General features: G+C 31.8%; 2 protein-coding genes across 4 annotated transcripts in view; one reads left to right on the top strand and one right to left on the bottom strand.

Moving 5' to 3' along the window:
• LOC134725152 (prolyl 4-hydroxylase subunit alpha-2-like) overlaps positions 1–6,792 on the bottom strand; it is a 28,467-nt gene extending 21,675 nt beyond the window's left edge. The window contains exons 1-2 of one of the 3 annotated variants that reach the window (XM_063588732.1): positions 6,154–6,792; positions 1,597–1,751 (exon numbers count right to left, since the gene is read on the bottom strand). In XM_063588732.1, coding sequence (XP_063444802.1) covers positions 1,597–1,751; positions 6,154–6,326 — 328 coding nt within the window. In that variant the 5' untranslated portion in view covers positions 6,327–6,792. The remainder of the gene's footprint in view (positions 1–1,596; positions 1,752–6,153) is intronic. The other 2 variants (XM_063588731.1, XM_063588730.1) reach the window with 2 other exon arrangements.
• Positions 6,793–6,893: 101 nt separating this feature from the next.
• LOC134725153 (DNA replication complex GINS protein PSF1-like) lies at positions 6,894–7,658 on the top strand. Its single transcript, XM_063588733.1, has one exon. It carries the CDS (start codon positions 6,988–6,990, stop codon positions 7,576–7,578), a length of 591 nt encoding a protein of 196 aa, XP_063444803.1. The 5' UTR covers positions 6,894–6,987; the 3' UTR covers positions 7,579–7,658.
• Positions 7,659–17,306: the final 9,648 nt, after the last annotated feature.

Consider the following 17,306-nt stretch of genomic DNA (forward strand, 5'->3'; position numbering starts at 1 on the left):
CAGATTTAAACAAATAACTAGACCGATTTTGTACTGTGATTGTACAATCCAAGATGGCGGTATACCATCAATCTACCTTAAATTTAACTTTACCCACTGATTTAAGTTTGAACAAAATTCATGAGAAACTGAGTAAAAGATTGAACCACAGCTTGTTCTTGTGCATGACAACTTTAAACATAACAAGTACATGTGCATTGACATTTTCTATGCACAAATTCATGGTCATTTTAAAAATGATGAATAACCAAGAAGAAAATGTCAACAGATGTTTCTTACAACATGTGCACGTGCATGTTCAATATAATGACTGATTTGATTTTGACTTTTCTGGTTTAAGCACTGTTTTTTGGGGTAATTCGTGGCAGCCAATTTATATAGGTGGAAGAAGTAAGAGTTCTTAAACATGTTGGAGAAAACCACTGATCTTCTATAGGAAAACTGACAATCCTAGTCATTTAAGATTGGAGTTCCATCAATATATAAATGAAGGATGTTTGAAAATGGGTACATGTATATGTCATGTATGTGTCCAATTCAAACAAAATAAACAGCAGAAATCATAACAACATAATCTTGTTTAATTTTCAATCAGTTAAAAATTATGGTATCAAAATGACCATGAGATGACCCAAACTTGAACATATTTTGGGGTTTGCTATCACTTTCATATAGGGGGAAAACATGCAATAGAATATTAAAGAACTGATTTAAATAATCACATTTTAGATAAATCTCATTGTGATATACTTGATGTTCTATATGTGTGGTTAATTTGTTTATCAAATAATTTATCCAATTTTATGGCAAAATAAAATGAATACAAATTGTTACAAATTTTAATATCCCCAAAAATAAAATTGCGGCATAATCTGACAGAAAGGAATAAAAGTGAAAAGATTAAAGTATTCATGCTAAAAATAAGTTGGTTTTACTTTACAATATTTCTAACCATGCATCTGTTATTTTTTTAGAAGACAGATGTCATTCTGAATTTATCCATATAATCCACTTTCAAGAATTAAAGCTGGCAAAAAAATGTTCGCCCAATGTAGTGGAATTGAGCATTTAAACTAAGCAATCATAAAGAACTGATCTGCTTATGTTTCTACGTTAACAACTTTGCTATACATTACATACTGTAACGCCTCCTTTTTCTCCACGAAGATAAAATGATCTATACATGTATCATTGACCATGTGCAAATTTATTATCTGTGTTTTGAATATCCCATACCGAGCCATTTTTTTTACAGGAGGGTCTATTCATCTCAAACATCACTTTGAGCAAATCTGGCATTGAACTATCACCTCAGTCAAATTGTCTCCCTTTGGTATCTGGCTTAAAAGCCTTTAATTTGGTATGCAAAGAAGAGCAGACAGTGTACATGTACAGACCATTTTATAATTATGTATTTACAATTAAACATGTGTCCCATTGAATAGGTTTCGTATTTATTTAGGTTGTACCGTTTTTTTTAAGTCACAACATTCAAAATAACATGCATGTATACAAAGTTGTATCAATATGAGATCTGTACCAGATTTTATCTATAGATTTTACACCAGTGCAGTGCATAATTTATGAATTTCATACCTTCATTTGGTTTCCATTTCAAAATATCTTCAATATGTCGTTCCCAATCAACTGTAAATCTCTTGACAAACAGATAGGCATTGACAGGGTTCCCCAAGTAAAAATCTACGTTCTCTAAAGCTTTAGAACTGTGTGTCTCTAACTCATCGGCTAACCTGAATAAAAGAAGAATTTACAAATATCAAGCTGTGTTCGTCTTTCTTTAATTATAAATCTTTCTTTAATTCAAAGCAGATTTATACTCTTTCAAACTGGTTGATAATCTACCACAATGATCTAGTGATCAAGTCTTCATGATCATTTCAGAACAGTGAAAACTTTGAACATTAACTTACTTTTTCTTATTGAAACAAGCAATTATATATGCTGCCATACAAAGTTTTTTGGTCTCTTATCCAAAATATTTGTAAATATTTTCAATGTGTGTCATTTTTAAAATTGGTTTGTAAACATGTTTTTTTTAATTTTCAGAAAGAAGAGATATATAAACCCTGAACTAGCATGAGTTATGATGACTAGTACACATTTTAGTTTTAAGACACATGCTATAAGCCTCCTCTGAGTGCAGGATTTCTCAATGCATTGAAGACCTATTGGTGGCCTAGATATTTTCTGATATTTGGTCAGGTTATTGTCTCTTCAACACATTCCCCATTTCCATTCTCATTTTTTTGTATATGTACAAATGTTCAAAATGTACATGATGTATATACGTACATGATATATATATTAACTGTAAAAATTAAATACACCAACAAGCTTCAATAATGTTACAAATTGTTTGAAAATTAATTTCAGAACAAATGTAGAATAAAACAGTGTCGAACAAAAAGCCACACAAGATGTAAGGTACATGTATGGAAATTACATGTTAGGAATGTCATGAATGTGCAGACTCAATGACAATGAAATGAACAAACAAACCCAGTTATTCATAAAAGTTTAACCAAATCAAGTAGTTCAGTAATTAATCTGCCAAGTGGCAATATCCTTTCAATTTATTTACGCACATATCATATGCATGAGTAAAATACAAAATGTACTGCAAAATTCAACATCCTTATAATTTATTCAAGGTAGTACACACGATCATATGCATGCATGAGTAAAATACAAAATGTACGAGAAATTTTATCTAGTAGAGATTACTGCTATTGTAATCATAGCATATTCATTTCAGCAGGTTGCAGATAAACAAAAGTATATATTTAGATTATGATGTAGAGCATAGCAAATTGTATAATAATCTCATTGTTACATGTGCATGTACATTTTACAAATTGTATTACAACAATGTTAAATAACATGCTTGTAAAAATCATTTTCATTAGTTTAATTTTATTTAAAAATTTATTGAAAAAGTAATGAATTTCTCTAAATGCTCACTTCATATATCTCTTTAAAATTGTACTTCACAACATTTAATTGACTCGTCCCCCCCCCAACTTTAGATTTTTTTTAGAGGACACAGAAATATAAAAGGCTTGCTTTTGCTAGTCATTTTCAGGAGTCATCTATTTCTATTTTTGAATGTATATAAATACCTAGAAAAGTTGTGAAGCTTGTTTTTCTCTATTTTATTTTTAACAGAAAAAATATACATAAAATTCAATTATAAGGATTATCCTGACTAGATCTGTTCATTTCCGTCACCCACGGAACTGTCTATCAACGTAAATTCCAATCAATACGGACCAAAACAGCTATAATTAAAAGCACCTTATAATGAACAAAATAAATATCAAATTCCCATTACACGGAAGTCTATTTTCAATATCATCTTTATTTAAGTATCATTTTATAGATATTTCCATAAAACGAGAGAAAATTCATTATTCTGCTAACAATTTTGTGGTAAGATAGCTAGAAGACTGCTGTTAGAATTGTCAACAGAAGTAATAATTTACGTTGAATGTGTCAAATAATTATCCTAATTGTGAAACAAGTTGATAAATGATTTGTTAAAAGATAGTAATATACATTGTAGACCCGAGATACGAGTAAAACACCTGTAGAATGTTTTATAATTAATTAATTCAATGTTCATTTACACCTTAACAATAAACAAAGTTACATTATAAAACACTAATATAGGTTATGGGCATGATAGGGCACCATGCACAGCTTAAGCTAGCTCTATCTAAATTCTAGTGTCCATGTTCAGTGAAATGTGAACTTTAGGTTCAAACCCCAATTTGATATAAATGGTTTCTTAAATGTACAATGTATGCCCATTCCCATGAAATTTAAAGTCGATCAAAACTCCCCAAGGGCGGATGCAGCCATTTTTAAAAGGATAAAGGGGGTGGGGTGGCTTTTTAACTATATGTCCGCATTCAAATGTTTTGATCATCCAAAAAAGGGGGGTTACCACAACTGGACACCCCCAAGGATCTGTCACTGTTATCATGAACAAAATTTTTAATCTGATACAGGATGACAGAATAATGCAGACAGGAAAACACAATCATGATAATGATGCTCTACATTAATAGACTGTTGTGGCATAAAAAAAAAAAATCAACTGATAATACCTCAGTGAAGAAAAATAGAGACATGTTCAGTCTAACTTTTTGTACATGTACATATATCATCAACAGTTCAAGGCTTTAACATCAGTGGCGGATCCAAAGGGGGTTCCGGGGGTTGGAACCCCGCTTTTTTTTTTGGACGATCAATGCAGTTGAATGGGACATACATGTATAGTTGGAACCCCCCTTTTTAAAATGGCTGAATCCGCCCCTGAACATTCACCAGTGTTTTAATACATGTACCTAGATCATGTGGTCAATGTATTTTTGTGCATGTGATCCACCTTCCCTCTATAAATTTCAAGACCACATTCCTTTCAGTCAAACTCACTCCCTGAAATGAAATTTCAGTTGCAGCATTGATGCTTGGAAGTGCAGTCTAAAATTTTACAGTCAGAATATATAAAGAAACATGAACTTCAATGACACCAAGTGATGAGAAAATTTCACTAATTTGAAATTAAGACCCCTATGATTGATAGTATATTTAAGTGAACATTGTTTACACATGTTTACATTTGTGCATATACATCTGATCAACATAGATGCTGATCTACATTTTTGTACAAATATAATCTCCTTAATATTCATGTTCTATTTTCATGGATTTAAATTCAAAAATACCTACATGTGTATATAAATCAGACAGTGCTTTGGTTCAAAGATAATCTAAAATTATATCAGATAATATTTTCCATACCATTGTCTTTTAATCAATCCTTTTATCATGTTTATCTACATTTTATAATTTTATCAAAGTCAACATTTTCCATACCATTATCTTTTTTAATATCAATCCTTTATCTACATATTAAACCAAAGACAATATATTTTCCATATATATGCCATACCATGTATACAATGTAAATCTTTTAACCAATAAAGCCATAAAAAAAATATACCATATATACGTACATAATAATAATCCTTTGATAAAGCGTATTAGATCATATTATGGAGTGAAAATCATAAAAAAAAATATCATAAATGTAGGGTCCTAAATTAAACATTTGTATAAAATTATTCTTTTGTGAACATAATACAAAATGAACATGTACATTGTAAATGTACAAGTGTATGACATGTACATGTATAATTTAAAACAAAAGATACAAAAAGCATGAAAAGTGTATGTAGAGTCAGTGTAGCAGTTTTATTGAAATTTCAACAAAAGTTTATACTTTTAATAGATCAATTTGTAAAAACTAAAAGATGCAGATGTCCGCTTACAATGTATATGAAATTAATATTTTTATAGCTTTTGGTAACATTTGGTGTTCAAACTCCTACAATAATATTTTCCTGTTCAACATGTTCAATGAGCTAGGTTATTTTGAGCGTAAAAATTAGATAGGAAACATGGAAAATAATAGATCCTGTTTTCTGCTTAACAAAATCGAAGCAAACATATGGAAAATTACAAACCATTTGGATTAGATACAACTATAAATGGAGCAATTTGAAGATTTATCTTTAAATTGGTTTTTACATCCAGTGACAAATATAACACATAATTGGGACAATATTACAATGTATATACACTGTATAATTGTCTGTATTTGGATCACGCCTCTATTGTGCTCTTTCCAATAAAATATTGAATTGAATTGAATTGAATTGTATATATGACAATGCTTAAAAAAAGTATTACAATGTATTGCCAATGAAATGAGAAAACTATACTTGGAGGGATAAAAAATCATTAGTTTATTTCAAGTGGAAGTTAAAATGTTGACCTCATCAAGAGTTGAAGACTTTGAATTTTGTAATTTCCTTTCAAATATTTGAATATATACATATGACATGCATGTATTAACTCTATTTTGTAACCGCCAGTACCACACAATCATATGATCAGACAGCTAGCCATACATCAAGACATGCCAATGCAAACTGACAACCTACAGGACTTGAAACAAGCTGGTACAAGTGTACTAGACTCCTTCATCTTAAGTCTGGTGGCTAATATTGTTATATTTGTAAATGTTTGATGCTAAAGTTTGAAGTAAAAAAGTGGTATTCTCACCTAGAAAGTGCATCCAGTCTTTGTTTTTCTTCTGTCACATATTCTTTTATTCTTGATGAAATTTCTCTCTCTGCAAATAAAGCTCTTTCCATGTGGGCCAAAGATGTAAACAGTTCACATCTAACAACTGATGCCACGCAAATAAGCAACAACAAATACCTCTGATTTGTCATTGTTCCTGAGTTAGTCTTCAAAACTTAGTTTTTTTTTAAACAATTTGTTTAATAGTGAATGACAACTTCAGTACCAAGTAACATGAAGGGTCTGAGAAATCACCAGAAAGTTCCACGTTGGATAGTGGCTTACGTGCACAAACTCTTGCGTAGAATCTTCGGGAATCTACACACACACAACATCAAAAAGTGCCCCTTATCAAATTACATTTCATTGATGGGCTATTCCATTGTTGTAAGGGAAAACAGGTGCCCCTGTAGATATATTATGAAACAAATCAACGAGGTTTAAAAAGGTTGAAAAGGTCTTAAATTTTGTACTTTTTAATTTGCATAATTTTCTTTTATACTTTGCTAGCCGATGCACTATTAAGCAGCTATTTTTTTAATCACATCACTTTAATTCGCCCTGGGAGAAAATAATTTTCCAAATGTCATGTTGATATCACGTGATTACCTCTCGGTCTGGGGTCCTAATCTTTGCTTTCTCCGTCGGCGACTAAAAAGTGAGTTAGGATCCCAGGTTAATTATTTTCGGGAATCCTCGCATTTTTTCATCGTGTAGAAGCATGAGTCATTTGGTTATAAAATTTTCCGAAGGGAATGATAAATGGCGGGAATTTAAGTTGATAAACAGTCATAATCACTGATCATCGTTAAAATGTTAGCAGAGAAAGCTTTAGAGCTCATTGCTGAATTACAACGAACGATTGATAGCACACTTGGTCCATATAATGAAGACACAGCCAGACACGTTTTAGAAGAGATGAAAGCTTTGTTTGAACAAAATCAGAAAGATGTCAGTGCCACAGTTGCTGGAGAAAATGGTTTGTTTTCGGGAGTACAGCTAAGGCATGCTGCTTTAGAGAGGAATAAAAGGTGTCTATTAGCATATATTTATAACAGACTACAACACATAAAGAAGATGAGATGGGAGTTTGGAAGTGTACTGCCTTCTGATGTCAAATTGAACCTAGGTGAACAGGAAGTTCAGTGGTTTGGAAAATATAACAAACTGCTAGCAAACTATATGAGATCCATAGGAGATCATGGGGGACTTGATCTCACACAAGATCTTAAACCACCAAAAACTTTATTCATTGAAGTCAGGTGTTTAATGGACCATGGTGAATTTGAAACCCAAGATGGTAACATTGTGTTGTTGAAGAAAAATAGCCAGCATTTTCTATTGAGATCTGAATGTGAACATTTAATCAGACAAGGAGTTTTGGAACATATTGTCCATGGTTAAACACTGTTGAATCAAGTTTGTTAATGTGCAATAAGCCAAAAGCAAGTGTGTAACTTTTATCCAATAAATTCAATACTGGATATGTACAGTATTTGTATTTATTTCACTAGGCCACCTGACCGAATGTCTATAAATAAGCAAAATTGTTAGTTGACTCCTGATTAGGGTTATTGCCCTTTGGTGATTTTTACCAACTTTTGTGTTTTTGTTGTTTACATGTATCTTAAAAACTATTATCACATGAATTAAGATTCAGAGTGCTAAAAATCCGCAAATACACATTTTTATGTACATGTATGATCAGCATCACAAGATCTTCAATTAGAAAAAATGGAGGAAAAAGTCTGACTTGAAGAGATTTGAAATGATTTTGCCTGCAATATAAAAAAGAAAATGTGGTATAATTGTTATGAGACAAATCTCTAAAAGAGATCAAATGACACAGAAATTGATATCTATAGGTCATTAACATGTTCAGCAATGATCAAAGCTCATATACCACACAGTCAGCTATATAAGGCCCAGAAATGATAAATGTAAAACAATTCAAACACAAAAACTAACGGCCTAAAGTTTGCTTGAATGTTAAAAATTATAATAGAAAAAATAGCGGTTTAAATCACAAAAAAATTATCAGAAGGCAAGATCTACATGTACATGTACTAGAATTAAAATATACAAATGATTAGCAATACAACATTTTGTACAAGATCAAGTTGGACAATAAGACATATTTTTGTCATGAATTCCATTAATCTTGTACATGTCTACAGTTTTTGTTGAATATGCACTTAGACGATAGGTAACTTTGCTAATGAATGAAAGGCAATTCAGAGTATCCTATTGAATGGTCAGAACTATTGAATAATCTTCAACAATAGTATAACATGTACATGTTTATGAAACTCAATTGGATGTCGAACAAACATCAGTCAATCAACTAATACCATATACATATAACTAGCTCGAATATTGCCCCCCAGTCTGTTAACATATAGTGAAGTCTTTCAAGGATCTGTCATCAAAAGTTGAGTCTCCAGAGTCCAAGTCATGCAAAAACATATTGAAAAACAAAAAAGGTAGAAGTTGGGCTACCAACTAGGGACAGACACTGGAAAACACTAAAACTGATCACCAGAATGTGATGAAATTCATAGTATTTAAGATACAGATTTCTATATGGCAGTGGCATAAACTATTTGTATAAGGCTCTATATTTTTTAAGGTAAAAGACCAGGATGCTTCATACACTTTTTGTCAAGTGAAATACTCTATAATTATGAGTAATAGTAGAAATATATTTGGTATATTGAATCCATGCTGTTGCAATGTCTTCATGTCTGTCAGACAGGGTTCACTTGACCTTGATGTCATTTGCTTAATCAGTGATCAAGATTAAGTTTTCATGGTAAGGTCAATATTAGATTATGTAACCATTAGGTTGACTATATTTGGTGTATGGAATGATTTTAAGTCACACATGTCAGATTGACAGGTTTACTCTGACCTTGAACTTTATACAGTCATTGTTAGTTAAGTTTTGTGGTCTGGTCTATTACACAAATATGGTATTGAGGGATTGCAGTGTGTACATGTGTGTATGGCATGGTTTTTGTGGTTTTGTGTTTCTCGCTCTCCGATACTATATTAAAGCAATACATCTGAAGCTGTTTTTGGACATTGTTAAGTTTTAATACGACCGCAAATTTTGAAAAAATTTTCGTCGTATATTGCTATCACGTTGGCGTCTGCGTCGTCGTCGTCGTCGGCGGCGGCGGCGTCCGAATACTTTTAGTTTTCGCACTCTAACTTTAGTAAAAGTGAATAGAAATCTATGAAATTTTAACACAAGGTATATGACCATAAAAGGAAGGTTGGTATTGATTTTGGGAGTTTTGGTCCCAACATTTTAGGAATTGGGGGCCAAAAAGGGCCCAAATAAGCATTTTCTTGGTTTTCGCACTATAACTTTAGTTTAAGTTAATAGAAATCTATGAAATTTTGACACAAGGTTTATGACCACAAAAGAAAGGTTGGGATTGATTTTGGGAGTTTTGGTTTCAACAGTTTAGGAATTAGGGGCCAAAAAAGGGCTCAAATAAGCATTATTCTTGGTTTTCGCACAATAACTTTGGTTTAAGTAAATAGAAATCAATAAAATTTAAACACAATGTTTATGACCACAAAAGGAAGGTTGGTATTGATTTTGGGAGTTTAGGTCCCAACAGTTTAGGAATTAGGGGCCAAAAAGGGACCCAAATAAGCATTTTTCTTGGTTTTCGCACCATAACGTTAGTATTAGTAAATAGAAATCTATGAAATTTAAACACAAGGTTTATGACCATAAAAGGAAGGTTGGTATTGATTTTGGGAGTTTTGGTCCCAACAGTTTAGGAAAAAGGGGCCCAAAGGGTCCAAAATTAAACTTTGTTTGATTTCATCAAAATTGAATAATTGGGGTTCTTTAATATGCTGAATCTAACTGTGTATGTAGATTCTTAACTTTTAGTCATGTTTTCAAATTGGTCTACATTAAGGTCCAAAGGGTCCAAAATTAAACTTAGTTTGATTTTGACAAAAAAATGAATCGGTTGGGTTCTTTGATATGTTGAATCTAAAAATGTACTTAGATTCTTGATTATTGGCCCAGTTTTCAAGTTGGTCCAAATCTGGGTCCAAAATTAAACTTTATTTGATTTCATCAAAAATTGAATAAATGGGGTTCGTTGATATGCCAAATCTAACTGTGTATGTAGATTCTTCATTTTTGGTCCCGTTTTCAAATTGGCCTACATTAAGGTCCAAAGGGTCCATAATTAAACTAAGTTTGATTTTAACAAAAATTAAATTCTTGGGCCTCTTTGATATGCTGAATCTAAACATGTACTTAGATTTTTGATTATGGGCCCAGTTTTCAAGTTGGTCCAAATCAGGATCTAAAATTATTATATTAAGTTTTGTGCAATAGCAAGTCTTTTCAATTGCACAGTATTGTGCAATGGCTAGAAATATCTAATTTCACAATATTGTGAAATAGCTAATTTTTTTTTTAATTAGAGTTATCTTTCTTTGTCCAGAATAGTAAGCAAGAAACATCTTATTGCAAGAATTTTTTTTAATTGGAGTTATCTTTCTTTGTCCAGAATCAACTTAAATCTTTGTTATGTACAATATACAATGTAGAAGGGTCTAAAAACAGCACAAACAACATTTTCCAAAAGACCAAGAGAGTGAAAAAGTATATTTAAACAAAACGCATTTGACTAACAGGTCGAACAACTGATGTTCTTTAACCCTGCTGACTGCCATTGGCGATTGCCAAATAAAATTGATCACAAGATGTAACAAAATGGATCTTAATATAAATTTAATACGTCACAGAAAAAAAAATGTTAACTTGTGGATAGGATGTTGTGCCACAAACAGTCGGTGTCAATATTTCTTTAGTACACCATATCCGGATTTCGACAATAAATGTCTCTTCAGTGATGTTAGGGATCGAAACGCTATTTGGAAGGCCATATAAAAAGTACCCTCATTTTTAGAGAAAGTACCCTCATTTTAAGATTAACTCTTGAATTTTAAGAGTCAATATATAGGATGAACGGATCATATAAACAGGAGGGAAAATATGATACATGCCCAAACAAAAAATATAAACGAGTCTAAATTGAAAACTACGTTCAAACCTATGACTGCGTTGGATAAAAACCGCAATTTTTATACATGTGCATGTCAAACAAATTTCGTTGTAGAAGGGTCTAAAAACAGCACAAACAACATTTTCCAAAAGACCAAAAGAGTGAAAAAGTATATTTAAACAAAACGCATTTGACTAACAGGTATATTCACTTTTTACTACTAACTGATAAATTTAAATGATCTTTACCATTCAGTGATAACAAGCAGTTTTTTTTACATCTTAATATTTTATGATGTATTTAAATGAGTAGTTATTGTTGCAAACTCCATTAGAATATTTTAATTGAGATTAGTTTTGGAATAAGGGAAAGGGGGATGTGATTAAAAAATTGGGTTCAATTTTTCTCATTTGAAATTTCATAAATAAAAAGAAAATTTCTTCAAACATTTTTTTGAGAGGATTAATATTCAACAGCATAGTGAATTGCTCTAAGAGAAAACAAAAATTTTAAGTTCATTAGAACACATTCAATCTGTGTCAGAAACCTATGCTGTGTCAACTATTTAATCACAATCCAAATTTAGAGCTGAATCCAGCTTGAATGTTGTGTCCATACTTGCCCCAACCATTCAGGGTTCAACCTCTGCGGTCGTATAAAGCTACGCCCTGCGGAGCATCTGGTTGTTGTATGGTCTATTTCTCATTTAATATACAGTAAGGAATGGGGCCACTATATTTGCTGTATGGAAAAAAGTCCGAACTAATGGAATGATTGTAATTAGGTGTACATTTATATACATGTCTGAATGTATTGCATGTATCTTACGACCTTGACCTCATTTACATGGTTTATTGGTCAATGATGGTTTTGGTTTATCAAATGCATGAAGTTTAAGCAAAAAGTGATAACATTCTTTTTAGATCCTATTTAATCAATTCCAATTACTTAATTCATAATTAATGATGTTATACTCAGATATTAAAAAGTTTACAAAATGTGTATTTGAATAACCATGATACATTTTAACATTGATAAAATTATAGTAAAATACATAGGAAATCTACCAAGCTCTGACATTACAGCTATATTACTTGACTTTCTGTTTACACCAAGAATGTATTTCATAAATTTGGTGTGAGATTTTTCAGAAGAATCCTGACCAAAGACTTTTTCTAGTATATAATCATTATCTTTTTTACAAGCAGCTGAATCTGTTCTAAACATTCCCCATATTTCACTGCCATATAATAGTATGGGTTTAATTGTATGATCATAAAGATGTAAAAAAGTGGCAATACTAGGGTTAGATGATGATAAGCATCTCTGTAGCTTAAAACAAGCTTTTAAAGATTTGTTGTATAATTCATCTTTACACTGCTTAAATAAACCACTAGATGTAAATGTGATTCCAAGGTATCTATATAATTTTGCACTTTCAATCTCTTTACCTCCAAAACGTAAAAAGCATTTTAAAAATTTTCCTGGCTTGTTAAAAATTATACTTTTTGTCTTTTTTAAATTTACATCAAAACACCATTCTACACAATATTCATGTAACATATTAATTCTCTTTTGCAAGCCTTCCTGTGTTTCTGAAAAAATTACTACATCATCAGCATACATAAGACAGTCTACTCTACGGTTATTAATATTTCAAGATAAAAACTTGTCAGGTAGATCATTGATAAATATTTTAAAAATATTTGGGCTTAAAACATCACCTTGTCTAACCCCTATAAATGATTTAAAACATGGAGTCATCTCATTATCAATTTTAACACAGAGGTCACTTTTACTATACATGTCTTTAATGATAGAATAAAACTTTCCAGTAATATTTTTTGTTAAAAGCTTATATCTGATACCCTGATGGATCACTTTATCAAAAGCCTGTTTAAAATCTACAAAACAGGCAAATAGTTTGCCCCCTCTTTTACTTATATATTTATCAATAATGGTTTTTAAAACAAAAACATGATCAGATGGTCTACATTTTTTTGAAAATCCAATTTGACATGGATTAATCACTGATTCTTTTACCAAAAAATTATCATATATGTGCGGCCTTATGACCATTTCCATAAAACATACAAATTGGGAATGTTTCTCCTGTTAATGCATGTATGTGAAGACCATATGACTATTTTGCAAAAAATATATATTGTGACCTTTTTTCCTGTGACTTATTTTCCGTGACTTTTTTTCCTGTGACTTTTTTTCCTACATTCAAGGAGCTATTGCCCTTTATAGTAATTTTTTACCAATTTTTCATAAATTTTTGTAATCCTTTACAAAAATCTTCTCTGAAATCACAGGGCAAAATTTTTACTAAACTTGGCCACAATCATCATTGGGATATCTAGTTAAAAATGTGTGCGATGACCAAGAACTTAACCAAGATGGCCGCCATTGCTAAAGGTAGAACATAGGGGTACACTGTAGATTTTGGCTGATAACTCGGAAACCAAAGGCAACCAAAGCATTTAGAGCAAATCTGATAAGGAGTTTAATTGTTTATCAAGTCAATATCTATCTTCCTGAAATTTTCAGATGAATTGGACAACCGGTTGTTGGGAAAAAGAGCCAAATAATCTACAAATAGGTTTGCTAAACTGAATCATTGGTCAACTCTTTATAAGATTTATTGGCCTTAAATGGCAATAATATACCACTAGACTGTGTTCGTCTATTATCTTGATTTCTGTAATATATAGAAAAAGAAATTGATAGCCAAATTATCTGCAAGAGGAGATCTACATATATATATATATGTCTACAATGCTCAGATTGTGTGTCAATTCTTTATAGGAGTTTTTGTGCATAATTCAACAAGCATCGAATACTCTTACACATGAAAATAAACTCTGGTCTGCTAGCTACATGTTCATCTTTTCTACCGGGCCGATTTAGTAACTAGAATCATGAAAACAGACTAAAGAAAAAGGCATGTTAGTTCATCATACAAATATGACACTTTTTCTAGACAATCCAGATCGTACAAAATACTTCGTTAAAAATTGTAACCTTTAAAATTGCTGTCGCACACCCATGGGAACTTTCAAAAGTTGGCAGGTATGTATCAAGTCTTACGATTTTCATGCCCCATTTATGGGCATTATGTTTTCTGGTCTGTCCGTCTGTCCTGCTTCAGGTTAAAGTTGCTGAGGTAGTTTTTGATGAAGTTGAAATCCAATCTACTTGAAACTTAGTACATTGTTTATTTATGTTATCATTGTAATTCAATCTAATTAAAATGATTATACAGACACGATAACGAAATCAGCGATTTTTATTTTAAATAGATTACATTATCATTTAGCTTAGTTTCTTCTGTTACCTATTCTGATATTTTCTAATACCTTTTTTTTAAATTGGACTCGGACTTTCTTTAAAATTAATTTGAAGTGTGTAATGCTGTGTGTTTGGCAAGTTGGCTATAGAGGTATATGGGGAGAGTTGAAATCTCACAAAACACTTTAAAGTAAGGAACCTCTGACAATTGTAAGTCTTTTTTTTTTAATTTTGGTTCATTTATTATTATAATTCTGTCTGGGGTGAGTTTGACTGCAATTTTTGTCGAGCTTTCGACTCCAGTTGCAGATAGCTCAATCTAATTAAATTATTGATCTCTGATTACGTTTTACTTCATATGAGCTCATATGAAGTATAACGTCGTGATCAGAGATCAATATTTTAATTAGATTGCAGATAGCTCGACATAGGAATAGTGATTTGGCGGCGGCGTTAACTAACCCTCTTAAAAGCTTTATATTTTAGAAGGTGGACGCTTCATACTATGTTTATAGATTGCTTATGTAATGAGATTTCTGATGCCACATGACAAATGTCATTGACCTCATTTTTGTGTTTCAATGACTACTTTAAACAAAACAAATTTTTTTTTGTAATGTTAATTTAATTTCTCAGTCTCTTATTATGAGTAATAGGATAACTATATTTGGTATGTGCGTACCTTACGTATAAAATTTTCTGACGTCAGACACTCAAATCGATTAATGTGTTCGTAGATAGAAGATATTTTTGTGTTCGGTTAAATTGTCCCCTTTTAAAATTGTTATACAATGATGACTGATGTACCCATATTTTGACTCTGTTATTAATTGTGACTGTTTATTTAACGCATCATGTAAATATAACGGAATTTGATGAGCCTGTTATTAAAGTGAGAGGGTTAGCGCTATAGAACCAGGTTTAATCCACCATTTTCTACATTTGAAAATGCCTGTACCAAGTCAGGAATATGACAGTTGTTGTCCATTCGTTTTTGATGCGTTTTGTTATTTGATTTTGCCATGTGATTATGGACTTTCCTAATTGATTTTCCTCTGAGTTCAGTATTTTTGTGATTTTACTCTTTTTTTTTTGCAAGGTCCTCATGTTCGTCAGACAGTTTTTATTTGACCTTGACCTCATTTCATGGATCAGTGAACAAGGTTACGTTTTGGTGGTCAAATCCATATCTCATATACTATAATCAACAGGTCTAGTATATTCGGTGTATGGCAGAACTGTAAGGCGTACATGTCCAACTGGCAGGTGTCATATGACCTTGACCTCATGTTCATGTATCAGTGGTAAAAGTTAAGTTATTGTGTTTTGGCCTGTTTTTTGTCGAGCGTCCGACTTTAGTTACAGAAAGCTCGACATTGGGATAGTGATCTGGTAGCGGCGTTAACTAACTTCTTAAAAGTTTTATAATTTAGAAGTTGGAAGACCTCGATGTTTCATACTTTGTATATAGATGCCTCATTTTACGAAGTTTCCATTAGTCACATGACCAATGTCCTTGACCTCATTTTCATGGTTCAGTGACTACTTGAAAAATAAATTAACATAAAATTTTCTCTTATTATAAGTAATAGGATAACTATATACGTATATGCATACCTTGCAAGGTCCCCATGCCCGTCAGACAGTTTTCAGATGACCCCGACCTCATTTCATGGATCAGTGGTCAAGTCTTTATCTAAGATCCTATAAGCAATATGTCTAGTATATTTGGTGAATGACTGTAAGGTGTACATGTCCATCTGGCAGGTGTCGTCTGATCTTGACCTCATTTTCATGGTTTAGTGATCAAATTCAAGTTTTCGAGTGTTGGTCTTTTTTTTATAATACTATATGCAATAGGTCAATCATATTTAATGTAAGGAAGTATTTTATGATCTATTTGGATTTATTTGACCCTGACTGTGACCTAATTTTCATGGTTCATTGCTCCATGTTTAGTTTTTGTGTTTTGGAGAAATAGGTCATCTGTATTTGTTGTATGGGAGAATTGTTAGCTGTACATGTCTGCCTGGCATGGTTCATCTGACCTTGACCTCATTTTTAAGTCAAGCCTTTATCTAAGATCCTATAAGCAATATGTCTAGTATATTTGGTGAATGACTGTAAGGTGTACATGTCCATCTGGCAGGTGTCGTCTGATCTTGACCTCATTTTCATGGTTTAGTGATCAAATTCAAGTTTTCGAGTGTTGGTCTTTTTTTTATAATACTATATGCAATAGGTCAATCATATTTAATGTAAGGAAGTATTTTATGATCTATTTGGATTTATTTGACCCTGACTGTGACCTAATTTTCATGGTTCATTGCTCCATGTTTAGTTTTTGTGTTTTGGAGAAATAGGTCATCTGTATTTGTTGTATGGGAGAATTGTTAGCTGTACATGTCTGCCTGGCATGGTTCATCTGACCTTGACCTCATTTTTATGGTTCATTGGTCAATGTTTAGTCTTCTTGGTAAATGTTAAGTTGATTGTACATTTGTAATAAAAGCTTGATATTTAGGACTATCAACATAATATCAATGATTAGTAAAAAAGGCGAGAAATTTCAGCGTGTGAACTCTTGACTTATTCTGTATAAATTAGTCTACTATATTTGGTGTATGGAATGATTGTAAGGTGTACATTTCCAACTGACAGGAGTGGTGTCATCTGATTTTGACTTCATTTTCATTGAAAAGTTTTTAAGTTTTTGTCTCTTTTTTCTAATACTTCATTTTTTGTGTATGCAATAGGTCAACTATGTTTGGTGTATAGCTTGAAATATTTTGT

This window comes from Mytilus trossulus, chromosome 7 (assembly GCF_036588685.1).
Source record: "Mytilus trossulus isolate FHL-02 chromosome 7, PNRI_Mtr1.1.1.hap1, whole genome shotgun sequence".
NCBI classification, from domain to species: domain Eukaryota; kingdom Metazoa; phylum Mollusca; class Bivalvia; order Mytilida; family Mytilidae; genus Mytilus; species Mytilus trossulus.